At 41.5% G+C, this 19382-nt stretch overlaps 1 protein-coding gene across 9 annotated transcripts in view; it reads right to left on the reverse strand.

Moving 5' to 3' along the window:
* The window catches only part of MEGF10 (multiple EGF like domains 10), a 163751-nt gene that overhangs the window by 4463 nt on the left and 139906 nt on the right, over positions 1 to 19382 (reverse strand). For 5 of the 9 annotated variants that reach the window (XM_023617776.2, XM_023617774.2, XM_070233131.1 and 2 more), the window contains 10 exons: positions 18591 to 18725; positions 17940 to 18068; positions 16455 to 16583; positions 13907 to 14035; positions 11592 to 11720; positions 9108 to 9344; positions 7932 to 8059; positions 6419 to 6578; positions 2159 to 2203; positions 917 to 1123 (listed from right to left, as the gene is read on the reverse strand). In XM_023617776.2, coding sequence (XP_023473544.1) covers positions 917 to 1123; positions 2159 to 2203; positions 6419 to 6578; positions 7932 to 8059; positions 9108 to 9344; positions 11592 to 11720; positions 13907 to 14035; positions 16455 to 16583; positions 17940 to 18068; positions 18591 to 18725 — 1428 coding nt within the window. The remainder of the gene's footprint in view (positions 1 to 916; positions 1124 to 2158; positions 2204 to 6418; positions 6579 to 7931; positions 8060 to 9107; positions 9345 to 11591; positions 11721 to 13906; positions 14036 to 16454; positions 16584 to 17939; positions 18069 to 18590; positions 18726 to 19382) is intronic. The other 4 variants (XM_070233132.1, XM_070233130.1, XM_070233134.1 and 1 more) reach the window with 1 other exon arrangement.

Consider the following 19382-nt stretch of genomic DNA (forward strand, 5'->3'; position numbering starts at 1 on the left):
AGGTTAACTCCATTCATGGAAATATGTAAGTAATTCACAGCTTTAGGACTCAGAACTCTGGCTCTCAGTTGAGTTTCCATCTGACAGTGGGGGCTCATGCCACAATTCAAAAGGGAATCGTTACCGACTTTTCAAAAATAAATTTAGTTCACTATACCTTCCACTTAAAAAAGCTGTCTTCATTCTTTAAAAATAGTTGTATATCTTTTCAGTGACAAGTCTATGATATAAAATGAATTACTAGTTACTACAGTTAAATTAACCACTTCATTTACAAGTAGTAGAGAAGTTTTTAAAGTTTAAATCATAAATACTGAGAGAGAGAGAGAAAGAAAAATTAAAATATATAGCCAATGATAGCTCTGGTATGTTTTAACTTTTTCCAAATGGCATTTATAAGGGGTAATCAAAATAACTCTAATTTTAATTGAATTCCTATTAAGTGTATCAGATTCACACCTGAGAATATTACTGATATATTAGGCAAATTTAAAAGTAAAATGTTTCAATTCTGCTAAAAGCATCATATTAGTAAAATGAATGCAACCAGGAAATGGGAACATCTGCGTAATGCACTTGAACCATTTGTTTTGGTTAATTCAACATATTAGCTAATATGATACATATGCTAATCCACAAGCATGCTAAAATATTCACTATGGTTACAAAACAAAAGATGGATGACCAGGTGGGAGATAAGGAAAACTTACTTTAAACTTTTTAAATGGCCTTTTCCCTGAAAAATTCATTTGACACCAACTAACATGATCACTGTAAACACAGGTTGCATTAAAATACGGGCCTTTATTTTCAATAAGGGTTATTTGAACTGAAATTATTATATTCTCAAAGATTTTAAAATTGTTTAAAAAACATTCCTATACACTAGGTCCTTCCTTTGGTTAGGAGAACTTACCAACTTCATAGACATTCTTGTTAGCTGAAGTTGAGTTATTGATCTCCGCATATGGGGAATCTCTCCGTGCTGGTGACTTCATCTCCACATAACCACACTCTGAGTTTTTGGGAATAAGTACAGGTGGGTCTTTAATAGTGGCATATGGGTTTTCAGAACTGCTTAGGGAGCAGCTACTTGAATTATATTCAGAATTCTTTCCTAGGTCTGTGAGGAGAGATAGGGGAAAAAAGCAAATGCTATTTCATGGGCAATATCATTTATTTTTTCTGCAATAATTTACTTGAGCAGATTACTTCTTTCTCTTCATAGCTAGTTTTCTATAATTATATACACTAAGAATAATGCCATACATTTTCAACTTATTTCGGAGAGAATTTGCTATAAAATTACCCATCTATAAAGTAATTTTAGCTCCTCTCTAAGGTGAGTACCAATATAAACATCATGGATTTGATTTCATTTTGATAATCACACTCAAATAAAATTAATTCCACTCTATTTTACTAATAGTTTCTGAATTCTCAAAAGCTTTGATCAAGAAACCAGCTGTTGGGCTGGCCCTGTGGTGTAGTCGTTAACTTCACATGGTCTGCTTCCGCGGCCCGGGGTTGGCAGGTTCAGATCCCAGGTGTGGACCTATGGACCGCTCATCAAGCCATGCACAGTGTACATACAAAACAGAGGAAGATTGGCACAGATGTTAGCTTAGGGCAAATCTCCCTCAACAACAACAAGAAGAAACCAGCTGTTGCTGGCCCCAGGAGCACAAGAAGGTTCTATTATTATGGTGAAGAAGGCATTTGTGCTGTGGGGATTTCTTGTGAAACCTGGATACTGGGCATGTGATATTATTTCTCAAATTCCTCCTGAGGAGCAGGCCACAATGAGCATGTAACCATGCTGACTCGTCTCACTTTCCTGGCTATTTCCTTTTTTACATTTCTCTCTCCCCATAAGCCATGTTTCTTTCAAAGGAAATATGAATGCTTCCCCAGCAAACTGAAACCTTTGTTCTCCAAGACCTATGCTCTAGCAAGATCCACCGATGGCCACTGTCTTGATGTCAGTCAAACACGTTTGTATATTTGTTGGAGTAATTTACCACACTAGCAATTCCCCATTTTCTCTACAGTGCCACTCTTGCTCATTTAACAAATTATTTCCATCTCCGACATAACAAATTTTGTTAAAAAACAGCGATTCTGATAAAGGTATTTCTTCCTCAAATTTACACCATACCTTTCAAGGATTTTCCCATGTAACTTCTGTCAAGTCCAAAAGCACCTGTGACAAATGCAGAAAAAAATACCCAGTAAGAACTAAAAGGAAGACAAAGCCCACTCAACGCGCCAAGGTCACGAAGGAAGACTTTTTGGGCAGGAAAAGGCCGAGGTTGCTGCTTTGCAAACCTTTACACCAGATCACTCATACCAGATGTCCCCAGCGCTTAGAATTAAAGATACCTACGTATCATTCTGACCCTTCTCCTGATCATTTACAGTGACTTTGGGAAAGGATGGTCAACACGGGACAGAAACTGAGGCACAGATCAATGAGGACATTTGATTCCAGGTTGCTCAGCAGAAAGGGCACAGTCAGGATCAGAAGTGAGACAAAGGACTTAGATTTCATCATTTATCAGCCACATGACTTTGGGCAAGATATTCAACTCTCTGAGTGTCAATTTTCTTATTCTTAAAAAGAGGAAAACAAAACCTGCCTTCCAAGCCTTACAGGGATGTTGTGATCAAGTGAAATAGAGCCTATGAAAAGGCTTTGTAAACTCTGAAGCACCATATAAATGAATGGTGTTTCAGTTACTGTGACACTTAACGTGTCATAGTACCCTCAGCTTCAGTCTATCTGTAAACATTCCAAGGCCTTTTCAATTATCTTTTAAAGGGATGTTATGGACTTAGGCTAAAAACAAAGAGTAATGACTTGTGATGACCATTCAAATAAATATCAAAATGGTATGGAAATGACTCCCCTGCCACTGTGAATGCATTTCTTAGAGTGATGTTGAACTCAAGTTCTGATGGCAATGTCCCATGGGGACACACTTTTGTGGAGAAAGTGGGAGGATCTCCTGAAGAGAGACAGTGTGTCTAATACTAATCGTCGTGGGACAGGAAATGGGAATGTTTTCCTCTCTCAGGCACACTCTCTGGGGTCTGGGTGGTGAAGTCCAGCCATGCTCCCATCTGGTGGGAAAGGCACCACAGAGTTATGCGGGGAGGCAGGATCAGGATGTGTAGTAAAGAATTAACCCTACCAAAGAGAGGACTGGCCTTCATCCTTGGTTCTTGGGAGGTGAGCTCCAAGTCCTTGGAATGTCCTATGCCTGATAGGAGTGTTTTTGTTTACCTGGGGGCCTAGAGCTACACTGGATAGTCTAGCAAAGTGATTTATGGGAGGGAGTTTGGGCCACTTGGTATCAGCTGGACCTCCAGATGGGCTGGAGTCTAAAGGTCAGCCACATGGGCAGTCAACCATGTCGACGTGACTAAGTCCTCATAAAAACTCTAGATGCCCAGGCTGAGGTGAGCTTCCCTGGTTGGCAATACTCTACGTGTATTGCCACACATTGTTGCCAGGAAAAGTTAGCACCTTCCATGATTCCACCTGGAAAGGACAACTGGAAGTTTCATGTTTTGAAAATTCCTGAACTCTTCCCTGTGTCCCCTGTGTCTCTTGCCTTGGCTGATTTCAATCTGTACCCTTTTGCTGTGATAAACTATAACCATGAGTATAACAGCTTTCAGTGAGCTCTGTGAGTCATTCTAGCAAATTATTGATCCTGAGGGTGGTCTTGGGGACCCTCAAACTTACAGTTGGTGTCAGAACAGAGGGTGGTCTTGGGGATTCCTGGACTTGGTAAAGGGACCCCATGAAGATGGGCAGGACTTGTGGCCTCTGAGAGTGTCCTATCAAGGAACTCTATCTATGTTACTCTTTGCCAAATTCTCTCAGCCATCTCCAAACTGTAGCAAAGTCTTGTTAAATGTCCATTTGTCTTATCTGTGCAATGGCCTACCCTTCCTCAAGGGGTTAAAGAGGGGAGCAGCATGGGATGGAAAGTAAATTAGGGAACAAGAGTTGAGGCTGTGAGACCTGCCACCCCTGCCAGATCCTATCTTCACTGCCTTGGAAGATCGGGGTGCAGTTTTAACAAGGGAGTAGGTGGGTTTCCTCATAAACTCCCATATGCTCCAATCCCTGGACAGGTGCTTTCAAATGCTTGGTTTAATCTAATTCATACAATGAGCCAGAACATGATATTTATCCCTATTTTACAGATGAACAAATTAGTCTTGAGAGGGTGATTGGCTCAGTGTCATGTAACAGAACCAGGAATTGATCTCAGGGCTTTTGTGTCAAAGAGAGGACTCTCTCAGACAACATCATAACTTTTCCATCATTTAAAACACCTGCACATTTCATCATCCATAAGTGCCTTACTCTGTTCTTTCTAAGGGAAGACACTTTCCTTGCAAACACTTTAAAAGGACATTAAATTCAGAATTACTCTTGGAATGGAACAAACCAAGGAGATTCAGAATTTCCAATGAAGATTCTGTTACCAACAATCAGTCCCTTGGGTCTAATTGAGACAGGAAGCAGAGAAGTTTATATCTGACCACTGCACTAACTCTGTGCTCTGGAGTCAGGACAAATTACAGTAGATGAAGGGGGAATGGGAGAACCTTTCCCTCACTGGTACCAGGTGGTAGTTTACTAAATATCACTTCATGTACTGCTTTGAGATAAATTATTAATGTAATGTAGATTTTAAAAACCCTCCTTAACGTTAAATGATTTCACCAATAAGCATATTGTAAATCTGCTATATAAATAATTTTACAGTGTTTAGAAATACACATCTTATTGATAATGTTGGTGTAGAATGCAGACAAAAGTTAAGAATTTTACTCATTTTCCTACTTAAACATTTGCATTTCTATAGTCAGAGAGGATCCAGGAGCCCCCAGGGACTGGTTCCTATATCTGGCTCAGGTGATGTAACATATATGGTGTTCATAGAAGGATCAAAGGACCTGCAGTCAGAAAACCAGTTTTGAGACTGAGCTTTACCCCCTTCGTTCTATGAAATCTTGGACAAGAGAGTTAACCTCTGTGAGCTTCCCAGATTATTCCTCTATAAATCAAGATTCGTGGAAGGGCCCACCCAGTAGGGATGCCAGCTTTAGCAAATAAAAACACAGGAAGTCCAGTTAAATTTGAATTGCAGAGAAACAACAAATAATTTTTAGTATAAGTATGCCCCAAGAAATATTTGGGATATATTTATACTAAAAATAATTGCTGCTTATCTGAAATTCAAATTTAACTGAGCTTCCTGGCAACCTTACCACCAAATAAATATATATGAAAGGGTTTGTTATCATAAGGCACTACACACATATTACTTACTATATCATCACCTCCTCCCTGAGAATAAGGTGCACATGCTTGGAAACAGCAGCGCATGCTCAATGGGGTATGACAGCAGCTCTTTAAGTGTGGTCCAGGAATCCCCAGCCCCTTTGCAGGAGGGCCACGAGATCAAAACTATTCTCAGAATGATACAATGACAACTATTTGCCTTTTTCCCTCACATTCTGTCTCGAGTGTATGGGGGAATTTTCCAGTATCTACACCGAGTGTGAGATCAGTACTGATGGAACGCAGAAGCAGACACGAAAATCTAACTGTCCTCCAACAAGCCAGATGTTAAAGAGATTTATTAAGGTGTCAAACAGTGCCACTCTCTCACTGATTTTGTTTTGGAAAACATAGTTATTTTTCATAAAAATGCATTTTATGGTATCATGAAATGAGATTATTATAAATAAATTAATAACTATATTAAATGTTCTCAGTTTTAATTTGCAATATGGTAAATATCAACAGATATAACTCACAGAAACAGGAGCTCTTTGGAGCCTGATAAGTTGTAAGAGTGTGTGAAAGGGTTCTGATTCCAAAAATTTGAGAACCACTGACTTACTATAATCTTGTTGATATCTCCATTTCGTCACCTGAAAGGGGAAGGGGGCCTCAAGAACAGGTGCACACACCTAGTACTAAGCTGATTGGGTTCAAATCCCAGCTCTACCATTAAATAGGCTTTGAGACTTTTCCCAAGTTACTTAACCTATTTATGACTGAATTTCTCAAGAGTAACATGGAGATGATGATAATAATAGCAGCACCTATCAATTAGGGTACTTGTGAGAAAAGTAAGTAAATTAATAGATACAGAGTTGGCATATAAACTACAAGCAGGCAGAGATCCTCGTTTCCTTTTTTATCAATTCCTGGCACACAGTAGGAACTCAATAAATGTTTGTTGAATAAATGAAGCACTTAGGATAGAAATACGCCCCATATAGGTATTAGGTATAATTCTATTATTTTGGTTTATGATGCATGTTCTCAATAGGTCACTTTGGGACAGACATAAATGTATGACCATCTGAAGTGACTGAAACATACAGGTGCTTGTTGAGGCTGGGGGTTGGGAGAACTTGCCGAACTCGTTGAGGTAGCCGCCATGTTTCCAGTCTGCGGGCAGTGTGCCTGTGCAGTCCACCAGAGGGCCTCTCTTCCCAGGATTCACATTTTTCAGATTCACGAATAGCTGGTTATTCTTTGACTGTTAAAAATATAAACAATAAAAGATGTAAAAAGAGATTACAATGTGGCACAGCGCAGTGTTACTGATCTGGGCAGAGCATGCCCACAGCATGTACCAAGGACTGGTTCTTAAATGAGGCTGTGCTGAGGGGCAGACGTGACCGCTTCTGACCTGATGGGACTTAGAGGGCAGCAGGAGTACACACCTGTCGGCCCTAACTGATCTCCCCATTGCTTCCCCTTCTTCATTTCACTTTGTCACTCTGTGCCTATTAGACCTCATGTGGGTTGACATACACGGAACTTTGAACTGAAAAACCAAATTCTCGGTCTGAGCTCTCCCATCAAATACTGTATGATATTGTGTGAGTCACAAGTGAGTCTTAGCAGTTTTCTCAGCTATAAACATGAGGCGAACATAATCTACCTTGCCTCCCTCCCTGAGTGTGAATGAGAACAAATGGAATGATGAATACGAAAATCTCTGGAGAACACGAAGCTCTATTTAACTCTGAGGCACTATAATTAAAATCCAGCTACATTAATTTAATTGCAACTGAATTAATTTAATTAGCTTGGTTTTCTTCTAATAGAGAGCTGGAATTAGACAATGGAGATTGGAACTATAATTTGGGTGCAACTGGAAGGGAGAAATGTTTGGGATTTCAGAGCATTGTGCAAGAGACCTGGGGCGAGTTGCGTGGTAGCAAACAAGCAGCCCTGGGTCTCCACCCTCTCTGTGCTTCCAGAAAATGGGGATAATAATCACTGTTGATTCACAGGATTGGTGTGAACATTAAATCAGTTTATATTTGTAAAATGATTAGAAATGCTTGGCACATAGTTCCTATTCAATCATTTTTGACCTACAAAAATGCAATTTCATGTGGTTCAACCTTAATAAACTCATTTGATTGCAGTTGTTGTTATGAAAGTGCAGGTGGCCAGGAAAGGGCACTAGAAGACAGGTGGTCAGAAAGGACAAACTGGGCCATTCTACCCAGGATCAAGTCTGCTAAGGGTCTGCTGTGAGACATTATTTTAAAACCTCATGCAATATTAGAAACATTTTTCCAAAGACGTGCAATGGAAAATGGAAAAGCGTGAATCGCAGACACAGGGAGACCTGACTCTCCTCGCAGCTGCCTCACTGTCCAGCTGGGGAGCTATGTTTGGAAGTGACTTAAACTTCCCGCTACTCAGGGTTTTTGTCAGTAAACTTGAGATCCTAACACGCACCCGCAGGATTGTTTAGAGGAATAAATGAGACAGTAGGTATAAAGTACTTAGAAGAGCATTTAGCAAGCAGCAGCCCTCAGTGCATGCTTGTTCCTTCCTCTCTCCCCTGCCCACCACCTTCAAGGACTCTCACCTTTGCGATGGTCATCCTGTCCCTGTTGTTGACGTGCGGGGATGTGGCACACTGGGTAAGCGTGTGGTAGCTGGGATTGGTGAAGTAATGGCTGTTAGCATTTCCACTGCTGCTGTGAGGAAGAGTTTCTGCAGGAAGAGAAGGAAAGGGTTGAGATGGCAGGCTCCCCTAAATTGGTGTGGAGAAAAGGGAGGCAAAATAGCAACAACAAATGTCTGGACTGCTTCCATATCACAAACTGGGCACAACTTTCTCCTGCCCAGCATATTCAGCAAAGCTTCTAGGAGCAGCAGGTGTCTGCCTTCCTACCTGCCTCCTGGAAAAGCGTGAAAGTATCCACAGACAGCTGCTGTCTGCTTTGAGGCTCGTACAAGCTGGGAAGACATTGTTTGGAAGCTAATTCTGCTGTAACTTTCCTCTTTTTTTAAACACTTGAGTTCTTGACACACTATTCCGCACTAGCAATGCGCTACTAAGTAAATCAGCTACTTTATGTATTCCCCCAGAGTCAGTGCATTTATAAACACGAAGTTCAGCTGAAATCCTTCAGTAACTGCCTAAAAATTAATAAATATTTCAAGTTTCCAAATGGCTCAGTTTAAGCGGTTACTTCTGGTAACTGAATGTGTTACTTAAAAATTTAGTTTTATGGGGATTTGTGACAGAAAGATTCAAAAGAATTTTCTTAAAGAACTGTCTTGGTCCTTGCTAATACCAAAAACGTATATAACTTGGTTTCTGTGCAGTTAACGATTCGTGTGGGCCCAGGGACAGGCTGCAAGGCATTGTGGGAAGAACTCAAAGCCAAAGACAGAAGACCTGGTCCTCCATGACATTGGTAAAGTTGTGGTCACTCCTCCTCTCCTGTCCCCCACATACAACAAAAGCTTGGGACTTGCTGCCCAGTATAGCTTCTTCCAGGTCAAAATTCCCCAAGTCTAAAGTAACCACGTAATAAATTTAATTTCAAAACGCTCATAGAATACAAGAGTGATGATTTTACTACTGTGGACATATAAAACACATCTCTCAAAACACCTCTTTTCCAAGCATAAAATTTTCTCAAGGCTAATTGACAATAACAACAGACAACACAGGCAAACACACAGTTTCAAAGAACCAGGATGAAACTTTAGTTTTCAAGGAGTAAAATGCTTCTAATGACTCCCATCTTACCTGAAATGGCATAGTCTGCATTCATGACCCTCATAGCAGGGGTGTAGGTCACTGCTGGCATGCTCGATTCCTTTCCCTTCTGCTTGTGTCTATAAATAATGAACAACGCCAGTAGGAAGAGAACAACCAGGACAAGAATGATGATGCCCGCAATGGCCCCGATCTGGTAGGAATCAGCAGGAAGAGCCGTACTGGTTCTGCTTAAGCTGTTCAGATTTCCGACTATTATAACACCAGCTACAAAAAGGAGAAAAAGATTTGAGTAAGGATGACAATGTGCTGGATAAATGTTTGATCTCTATTTACAAAAATCTCCAACTGTGCTAACGCCTGGATATTTTCAGCTCATGAATTGTTAATTTGGAAACAGAGCAGGAAGGAAAAACAAACATTCCTCATTTTCAGATGTTGTTGGCTTGTCTGTGCCCAGAGAAAGGCTGCTCTAAGCCTCAAAAGAGACAGGATCTCCTAAACTCAAGGATTCAACAGTGGGTTTTAGGAGCTTCTCACATATTTCAGATAAACACTTAGACTGGCAATTAATTAGGAGAAATAATTTATCTAATATTTATTGTGCTTTATTCATTATACAGCATTAAGCTTATAAAGAGCTAACTCCTACATGTCTCAACTACCAGACTTAATTTTATGTCTTTTCTTAGCATTCGTAACAGTAAAGTAATTTTCCTTCCAAGCAAGACTAACTCCATTATAAATCTAGTCCAAGATCAGGATCTGCTTTATCCTAATCGAAATGGGCCCTTTACCTCGGAAGACATTGATCTATGTAGTTACTTTCCATGATAGAGAGTAACTATCATAGAAATGCCCCAAGAATACTTGCTAACATCATCCTAAAAACTTACTAAACCTCAAAGTTCAGCTTTCTATAGTTCTTCCTCACGTTCCTTGAGTGAGGACAATAAGACATGGATTAAGAGTCAAGAAACCTGGAGTCTAAAAAAATTGATCCAGATATTCTGAACTTTCCCTTAAGCTCTTAGGCTGCAGTTTCATCATCTGAAAACGAGGAGACTGGCTTCTGTGAAGGTGCTTCTGGCTCAAATGTCCCTATGACTTTCTGATGTTAAATGCTAGACTTTCTTACAAGACACTCTGCCCTGAAACGCAGAGCACCAAGGCCAGTGCAGTGTGGTCACAATGCATCTGTAGTAATGTGATTGTAATAACAAAGATTGTGAAATATAACATCCTATTGTTATGACAGTCAAACATACATCAGGAGCATGTAAAAGTTATTTTATGAAAGAAAATGAAATCTGAGTACCTACGTATTTACAGTTTCAGATGACTTCACCTACAACACTATGAATTTTCTAAAGCCCTTACCCCATGTGCTCATTACCTACTGACAAGCACCACATGCCCCAGAACCATCAGAAGCGCTTTCTCAAAGGCCTCATCTACCCCAGAATCAGAAGTGGCCAAGTGGGACTATATGTACATGTCAAATATTCCCAGGAGACTGTGATACACATCCTAGTTTAAACCCATGGGCACAAGTTTCTTAAAAAGTTAAATATACGCCTACCATATGATGTAATCATTCTACCCCTACGAATTTACCCAAGAGAAATGAAAGCATATGTCCATACAAAGACTTGATACACTATTGTTCACAGCAGCTTTATCTGTAAGAGCCAAAAAGTGGAAACAATCCAAACGTCCATCAACAGGTGAATGGGCAAACATATTACAGTATATCCATGTAATGGAATACTACTCAGCAATAAAGAGAACTGAACTACTGATACACACAACAACATGGTTTAATCTCAAAATAATGACGGCAAGTAAACAAAATCAAACAAAAAAGTGTACAGCATGATTTCATTTATTCGAAACCCTAAAAAATGTACTAATCTATAGCAACTGAAAGTAGATCAGCGATTGCTTGGGGCCCAGGTGGTAGTGGTGGCAGGGAGGTTCATGAGGAAACTTTTGGAAGTGATGGATATATTCATTACCTTCATTGTGGTGATGGTTTCATGGGTGTATATATATATCAGACTTTATATCAAATGGTATACTTTTTGTTGTTGTGCACATGTGTTGTATATATGTATGTGTATATATATGTACGGTGTGTGTGTAAATCTATAGGATAATTATATATATATGTGCTGCTTCTAATAGGTTAATTATACCTCAGTAAAGCTGAAAAAAATTATAGGCATACTGGAAAGTTCATGAGCTTTGGAAAACCTGGCATCAAAGCCCATATTCTACATATTAGCTATACAACCTTGGGCAAATTACTCCACCTCTCTGAGCTTTAGTTTCCTCATCTGTAGGACAGCAACAATAAGGCACCCATCTGGCAACTAAATAAATAATCAGCTACGCCTGGCAGAGTCATGATGAGGAGTACATCAGATAACACAGGTGAAAATACTTAATGTTGGGCGCTACGTGGTGGCCATACAATAAGAGGTAGTAGTTGTTATTTACCCATATCCTTACCTTGATCACAGCGTGCCCCTTTCCAACCTGGGCTGCAATAACAGGTCCCAGTTATGTGGTCGCAGGTGGAGTTGTTCAGACAGTCACATATCTGGCGACAGCCGTAGCCATATGTTCCTGCAGGGCACTCTGAGAAGGAGAGGAAAGTCCACTGTAGCTCTCCAGCCTTGAGAATCTGGGGCAAGGCTGTCTCTTACTGTATTATCCTGTGCGTCGAGGCTAGCCCTTTCAGGAGATCCCTGTTTGGGCAGACTTGTGCCACCCAGGGTGTCTTAGAGCTCGCCAGCACTCCCCAAATCAAGGTAAGACTCACAGGCCAGGTGACACTGGGCTAGAGAATCAGCCCCTTATTACAGCTCCTGACACTTTCAGCTTCTATGTACCCATCTTCCTGACGGACTTGCAGAGAGTCTGTGGAAACCCAGTGGAACGGATGCAGAGCATCACTAAGGGCAGTGTGAGACGACTCCACCAGGCCAAAGTGTGGGATGGAAGGGGACTAGACTGAAAAGTGCAAGCTAGAGATGCCTCCTTGAGAACATACTTATTTTACTGTAGGCTCAGAAATCCTCCTGAAGGCACATTCTGACTTGGATCAGCTGGGAGTAGGGGAAGAGAAAAGGGGCAAGTTTTGTTAATCTTCTTGGGAAGAACTTCATTTACCACAGTATTCCTCAAAATTTGGATTTGCAGGTTGAAGGCTGAGAGACTAAAATAGTGGGATTTTATGACGTCATCTTAGTAAGAGTCGAGCATGAATTTCAAAGAATAGCACAGGCAGGTTAAATCTAAAAATCATCATGACAAAATGCTGCTGTTTTTTGTAAAGTGAGCAGCAGGGGGCAATGTGCTATTGTTATCAGAGTTCTCTGTGAAACAGAGTTTCTGTTTACAAATGAGCATTGCAAGAAGTCTCCAAAAATAGGGACACTTTAATTCAATGTTCAGAGTAATCACGGGAGCACTTAAGAGGCTTTTATTTAATAAGACCATAACCAGTCTAGCATTCAGGAGAAAGTCAGTTTACAGCCTATCCTGGTTTCTATGCATATATGTATATGCACATATGTTTAGACATTTATAAATGCATATACAATATTTATATACACAAAAGGGTGTGCCTGCAAGTGTGAGACTCAATATCTGTTTCATGATTAAATGAACTAGCAGTGCAAAACTAAAATTGGGCCATCTCTGTCCAGGCTGATTCCTGGATGTCATTCTTCTTACATATCCTAGATGGATGGATATGCAAAAAGATTCTAGGGTTTAGCACATAAGATTGAGACAACCTGGCTGCCCAGTGGTGCTCTGAAATGCTGATGGGATGGGGGGAGAGTGATGCTTTATTGCCAAAGTCCTGCTATGCCGGTCAACCTTTCCAGGTCACATCACTCCTACAGCTATCTAATGTTTGCTGCATCCTTTCCAAGAGTGTACCCTCTGGAGAGCGGGGAATGTACGGCACCTTTTCCTGACATTTATGATAAGAGAGTGAGCCCCACACAGCTCTAAGACTCTATTTATTCATCTTGAATACTGAATGAAAATCACAGAGGAAAGGAGCAATAAACTAATTTGAAATATTCAGTCTAAGACTAATGTTCTTACAGTCCTGTGAGCAGATGCATAGCTGGTGGGGTGGAAATGGAAAATCAAGGATGGGTAATTCCAACAGAGCACATTCTCCCCAAGTGGGAGTTTTACAAAATTTTAAGGCAATATATTGTCTTGAAGGTTATTAAGATTAAGGTGAGAGGTTGCCAGTGGAAACGTGTAAAAGCATTATCCAGAAAAGGTTGTTAGAGGGGTGGCAACGTTTGCATGGACTTGTTCCCTCACCCGCAGTGGGGCTGGCCTGGGCTCCCAGCCCCTCTGCCTCCCACACACCCAGCTGGTCCCGCCAAATGCACTCTCTTCCAGTGTGAGACCCAGGCTCTGCCTCTGCCATGAAGAAAGCTTGACTGGCTCTTTTAAAGCTTTAAGCAGCCATGTTCCAAAAATAAGAAGGAGAGGAAGAGAGAGCCAGGATGAACAGATGGAAAACTTGAATTCTGTCTTCATCCTTGTAGCCACACCCCCTCCACCCAGAGCACTGAGGAGTTACTCAAGAATTTTGAGGGAAAAGACAGCCAGCAAGCATCCCGAGGTGGCCAGGTCTCTGGCAAGGGAAGTCAACCGTGCTGGTAAATGACCAGCCATCACTTCAAACAACTTAAAAGTTGCAAGTTCCGCCTTAATATTTTCAGGCATCTAGGAAAATGGGTTCTAGGGGGAAAAAGTAGCACCTAAAGTTGTCAAGCTCTCATACTCACTTTGTTCACAGTGCTTCCCCATGAACCCGGTACGGCAGGTACACTGCCCAGATATGTGGTCGCAGTCAGCTCCATTTTGACACTGGCATATCAACGCACAGTCCTTTCCATAAAACCCCAAAGGACATCCTGCGTGCAGATGAAGGACAGTGAAGTCAAGAGGCTGCTGAGGGGAGACACAGCTCGTGCTTCCAACATCTTTGTGTTTAAACCTGAAGGATGCTGAGCCATTAGAGGGAATAAAGACAATAATGCAGATCTCAGTCTGTCACAAAGGCTTTTTGAAGTCCCAAGACGGGGCTCTCACAGGAGGTTGTAATTCAGGAGCAAGAGGCAGCACAGTTCCATACCTGGCAGTTTAACTCTTACTGGTGCCCTAAAAGGCAAGACTAATGCCTTCTCACAAAGCATCCCCTGAACCAGGCAGAAGGATGGGGCATTTCCTTTCTTTCTTCCACCCAGCTACTAGAATCCTGGACCCAAATTCCATGGACTGGAATGAATAGTCTATATTATTACCTGTATGCTGTTACTTATAGTACAGAGCGTCTCCAAGTCTGCTACTAGCCCTGTCCACTGTTATCTGTTACATAGATAACATCACCTTCACCAAAGATGTGTAGTAGAACGCTGAACTTAAAAAACCCTGCACTTTACAGGTGCATTGTTAAAAAGCGATGAGCCTTCACACTGCTGCACAACTTTCAAGACCCCGACCACCAGGGCCCTTGGGCTGAGGACATGCACAAGGCCTGTTGGCTTTCACGGCCAGCAGCTGCCCTGCAGGAGCATTTCGGGGCTCTCTGGCAAAACGAAAGCTTCAATACAGGCAGGTTCGATGGCTGTTTCCAAGTATCACATGTGCTTTTTATTTTCCCTTTTACTTATAGTGAGGCTTTAATGAAAGCCCAACTTTCAAGAAACAGAGGCAGAGCACAGATGCCAGCATGCAGTGACCCACCATTGCCACGTATTTATTCAGCACCTATGCTGTGCCAGGTGCTTTTCATACTTCCTCTCACTGAATCTTTACAACAGCCACGAAACCCATCCTATAGATGGAAAGTGAGCCCCGACTGCCCAAAGTCACACAGCTAGCCAATGGCGGGATGGCAAGGCCACAATATAAATACAGGGAGGTCTGCTTCCAGATCCCATGGTCTTCCCACTATATTGTGTTATTTCCACTTAGAAAGGTCTTCTGTTTGAAGCAGGACCTCATTTTGGAATTATAAATAATAACCTATAAATGCTTTTCTATGAGGCGCTCAAAACCTTTAAATATATATATATATATAAAATCTCAGCAGAATATGCTTGGGATAATCTCCCTTCTTGCTAAATCTCCCTTTCAAATCATGGCTCAAAGTGTATACACCCTTCTAGAAATTTCCAAAGACTTATTCAGCCTATTCTCTAATTAAGTTCTCTAACTAGTATTAAACAAGAATTGCTTCATTTCTGACCCATCTTTCCTCCTGAGCTCATTTCTGTGATTTAAAATTATATATTATTATTAACGGTAACTGTAATATATGCTTTCCTGTCTTGTCTCCTTATTCAATTGAAGGCAAAAGGGCAGAAAATAGTCTTTTTTTCACCCAATGTGCCGAGCTGTGAAGTACTTTGCACGTTATATCCCATGATGCTAAAAACCTCATGGAACAGGCGCCGGCCCTGTGGCCGAGTGGTTGAGTTCGCGCGCTCTGCTGCAGGTGGCCCAGTATTTCATCGGTTCGAATCCTGGGCGCGGACATGGCACCGCTCATCAAGCCACGCTGAGGCGGCGTCCCACATGCCACAACTAGAAGGACCCACAACTCAGAATATACAACTATGTACTGGGGGGCTTTGGGGAGAAAAAGGAAAGAAATAAAATCTTAAAAAAAAAAAAAAAAACCCTCATGGAACAATAAATGGTCAGGGCCTTGTGGGATACAAAATGGAAAGAAGAACCAGAACAGTGGTTTCTAAAACATAGTCCCGGACTGGCATCACCACCTGGGAAGTCGCTAGAAATGTGAATTCTCGGGTCGCGTCCCAGACCTACTGAATCACACATGCTGGGAGTGGGGCCAGCAGTCGGTGTGTACCGAGCCCTCGGGTGATTCTGCAGCTCGCTAAAGTTTGAGAACCACTGAACTCCGTCTTTTCCAAGATCACGAAGTAAGTCAGGCTGCGAGGCCTGCTGTCTTCACCACCTTTCTAATCACTGTCACTTATCCTAAAGTTCATGGAGTTAGAAGGCAGGATAGGGAATTTGACCCAAATAAATAGGGTCTGGTTAAAGGAGAGTGGAGAAAGAAACTGCACACCATCACATATAGCACTGGTTCTCCTCAGTGTCCTGATATGACAGAGACAGGAAACTTGGAATGTGGCTGCTCTTAACCACTTAGAGAAATTTAGATGTCTAGAAGTCATTGGGTAGACAAAACACTCCAATGCCAGGAACCCTTGGTGAGCTCAGCTCGGGCACACAAAGGGTGAGGCTGTTTCCTGTTGGGTGTGGCTCCCCTTGGTGAGCCTCAGAAGGCCGGTCACTTACTCTGAGTACAGTAGAGCCCCGTCCAGCCAGGAGTGCATTTACATTCCCCGTCGTAGGCACTGCAGAAGGCCCCGTTGTGGCAGTTGCACGTGTGGATGCAGTTTGGGCCCCAGTGGGCAGGGGGACAAGCTGAAACCAGAGCAGGCATGGAGAGCTCTGTTAGGTCTTGAGGCCAGCATCTAGCAGAGAGAATTCCATCCACTCTTCCACTTCTCCTTGCATGTGAGATGCATCAGGACCAAGAAAGCACACTGCTCCAAACCTGACTAAAACCCAGATGGCAATGCTGGCTACAACAGAAACCATCATTGACATCGTATTCATTCACAGACTGCAGAGGGAGGCAGCCAGAGCAAAAATCATCTCCAGTTTACAGATTTAGTTAACAAACGCACATTCAGCATCTATGTGCCCAGCTCTGTTTGAGGAACAGGAGAGATAGCAGAGGACAAGACAAGGTCCAGACAACCCTCTGAAAGCTGTTGTTTTAGTAGATGAGGCAGGCAAACCAATTAACCAACCAGCCAAACAGCCAACTTAGAAAACAATGGCAGTGAGTACTATAAGAAAAAATAAAACAGGGTGAGGGGGACAACAATGGTGAGAACTTCTCCTTTAGGAAAGGCCTCTCTGAGGAGGGGACATTTGAGCAGTGATCAGATGGGCAAAATGATGCAACTCAAGAGAGGTCAAGGGACCCAAGGTCATGCAATTCATGTCTTTGATCTCTAAAACCTGCACTTGATGCTCTATTCCAGAGTTGTCACTAGGGGCTTGTTTTCAACGTTAAAGTTCCCAGTTGTATGTAAGAATTGATCTATTCGTAAAAACTCTTAATTGAAAGAGGGAGAAAATAATAAAATTAAATCATTAGGGATCAGTGCCCATTGAAGAGCAATCAGAACTTCACATAAAGTGTCTGTGAAATAATGTAAGATTATGGGGTAAAATGACTTGATTTATAAAAAAAAGAAATACTTCTTATTCATATTAATGCTTCAAGAACATAACTGCTTAAAAGGAGGACCACCTATAATTTCAATACGGTCACCCAGAAGGAAATGTGGCCCAACAAAGACAATAAATAAATCCGAAGTAATTTTAAAAATGAAAAAATTTCTCCCATAATTGTATGTACCATTTTTGCCCAAGAGCAAAGAAAAGATAATAGCTGACACTTGAAGTTCAGTATGAACCTAAGAATGGATTTTCTGAGCACAATACCCTTACTTTACAGATGAAGAATCATTGAACAGTGAATAAGCAAAATGCTACCTATTGACCTTCTTTCTAAGACACTATTTGGATTTAAATATAGGACCACTGTCAAGAGCTCTTAATGGGGAAAAAAGTCAGTTAAACTAAAGTAATGTGTATTATAATTTTCATATATTCTTTCTTGATTATATAAACACTCATACTCCAATCCTAAAGAATTTGAAAACAAACATAAATGGTTGGTCATTGTTCTCAAACAAGACTTACGCTGAGAGCAGTCACTGCCGATCCACCCCGGGTAACACTGACAAGATCTGTCAATAGGGTTGCAGGTTCCATTGTTGGTACAGGTACAAATCCCTGCACAGTTTTTCCCAAATCTGCCACTGGGACACACTGTGAATAATTTATAGGTCAGTAACTCACAATTACATCTCATCAAACTCTAGGCCCCTGGGACAGGAAATGACTTTAAAGGTCATCAACCCAGCTGCCCATTTAGTAGCTGCCTCCACTCAACAGCATCCTTAGTCCTGAATGGGCTCATTTTTACAAACGCATGAAGCCGAACGTCCTTATTAAGGCATCACAAACCAGGAGACATCATCACATTTCTAGAAATCTGACTTCACGGCTTCTTGCTCAGGGAGTCAAAATTCTTCCTTACATTGATTTTTCATGGGAGGCTGTTTCCAATTAAAACAGATTTTAGAACAGCTCAGAGAATAAAGAGATTTTGCTGGAGTAGCAAGACAGCTTTTCCAAAACTCAAAGTCATATTTACGGAAGTTGCGAACACAGCATACCAGAAGGCATCAAGAGCTAAGAGCTGAAAACGTATCCTTCAGGAAGCCTGAGGACGGACTCCATGGGGCCTGCTCATCTTCACATCTCTCTCCAAACTTGTGTGTGCCTTACCTTCATTGCAGAGGGCGCCTGTGAAGCCAGGCAGGCAGTCACACAGGCCCGTGATGTGGTGGCAGGGCCCACTGCTGTGCACACACTGTGGACATGTCTGGCTGCAGCGATGCCCATAAAAACCAGGAGAACAGACTGAAAATAGAATGGAAATCGACAATTATCTTTCTTGAGATACGTTTCTCTCATATTACACATCAGAATCTAGTTCAAGTTTGGGTAAAAAAATTTTTTTCATGATACTGAGAATTTTCCAAATATAAAACAACCACCACTAAAAGGGTAAGGGTACCCTGTAATACAGTCAGCCTTCCATATCCATGGTTCTGCACCCATGGATTCAAGCAACTGTGGATGGAAAGGCCTATGACTGGTGCATCTGTACTGAACATGTACAGATTTTTTTTCTTGTCATTATTCCCTAAATAATACAGTATAACACCTATTTACATAGCATGTACATTGTATTAGGTATTATAAGTAATCTAGAGGTGATTTAAAGTATACAGGAGGATGTGCATAGGTTATATACAAATACTATGCTGTTTTATATAAGGGACTTGAGCATCTTCCGATTTATGTATCTGGGTGGGGGCAGGGATCTTGGAAACAATCCCCTGAGGATATTGAGGGACAACCGTAATGAAAAGAAGCCACTAAATTCTGAATTCCTTGAGAGCAGGTAAATGTCTTAGTCCTCTTTGTTTACCCATTCATGGCCCTAATTGGCTGGAGGATTGGCATAGAGCAGGGACTTGAAGAAATTTTTTTTTGTTTTTTTTGAGGAAGATT

The sequence above is a fragment of the Equus caballus genome, chromosome 14 (assembly GCF_041296265.1).
Source record: "Equus caballus isolate H_3958 breed thoroughbred chromosome 14, TB-T2T, whole genome shotgun sequence".
Taxonomy (NCBI): Eukaryota; Metazoa; Chordata; class Mammalia; order Perissodactyla; family Equidae; genus Equus; species Equus caballus.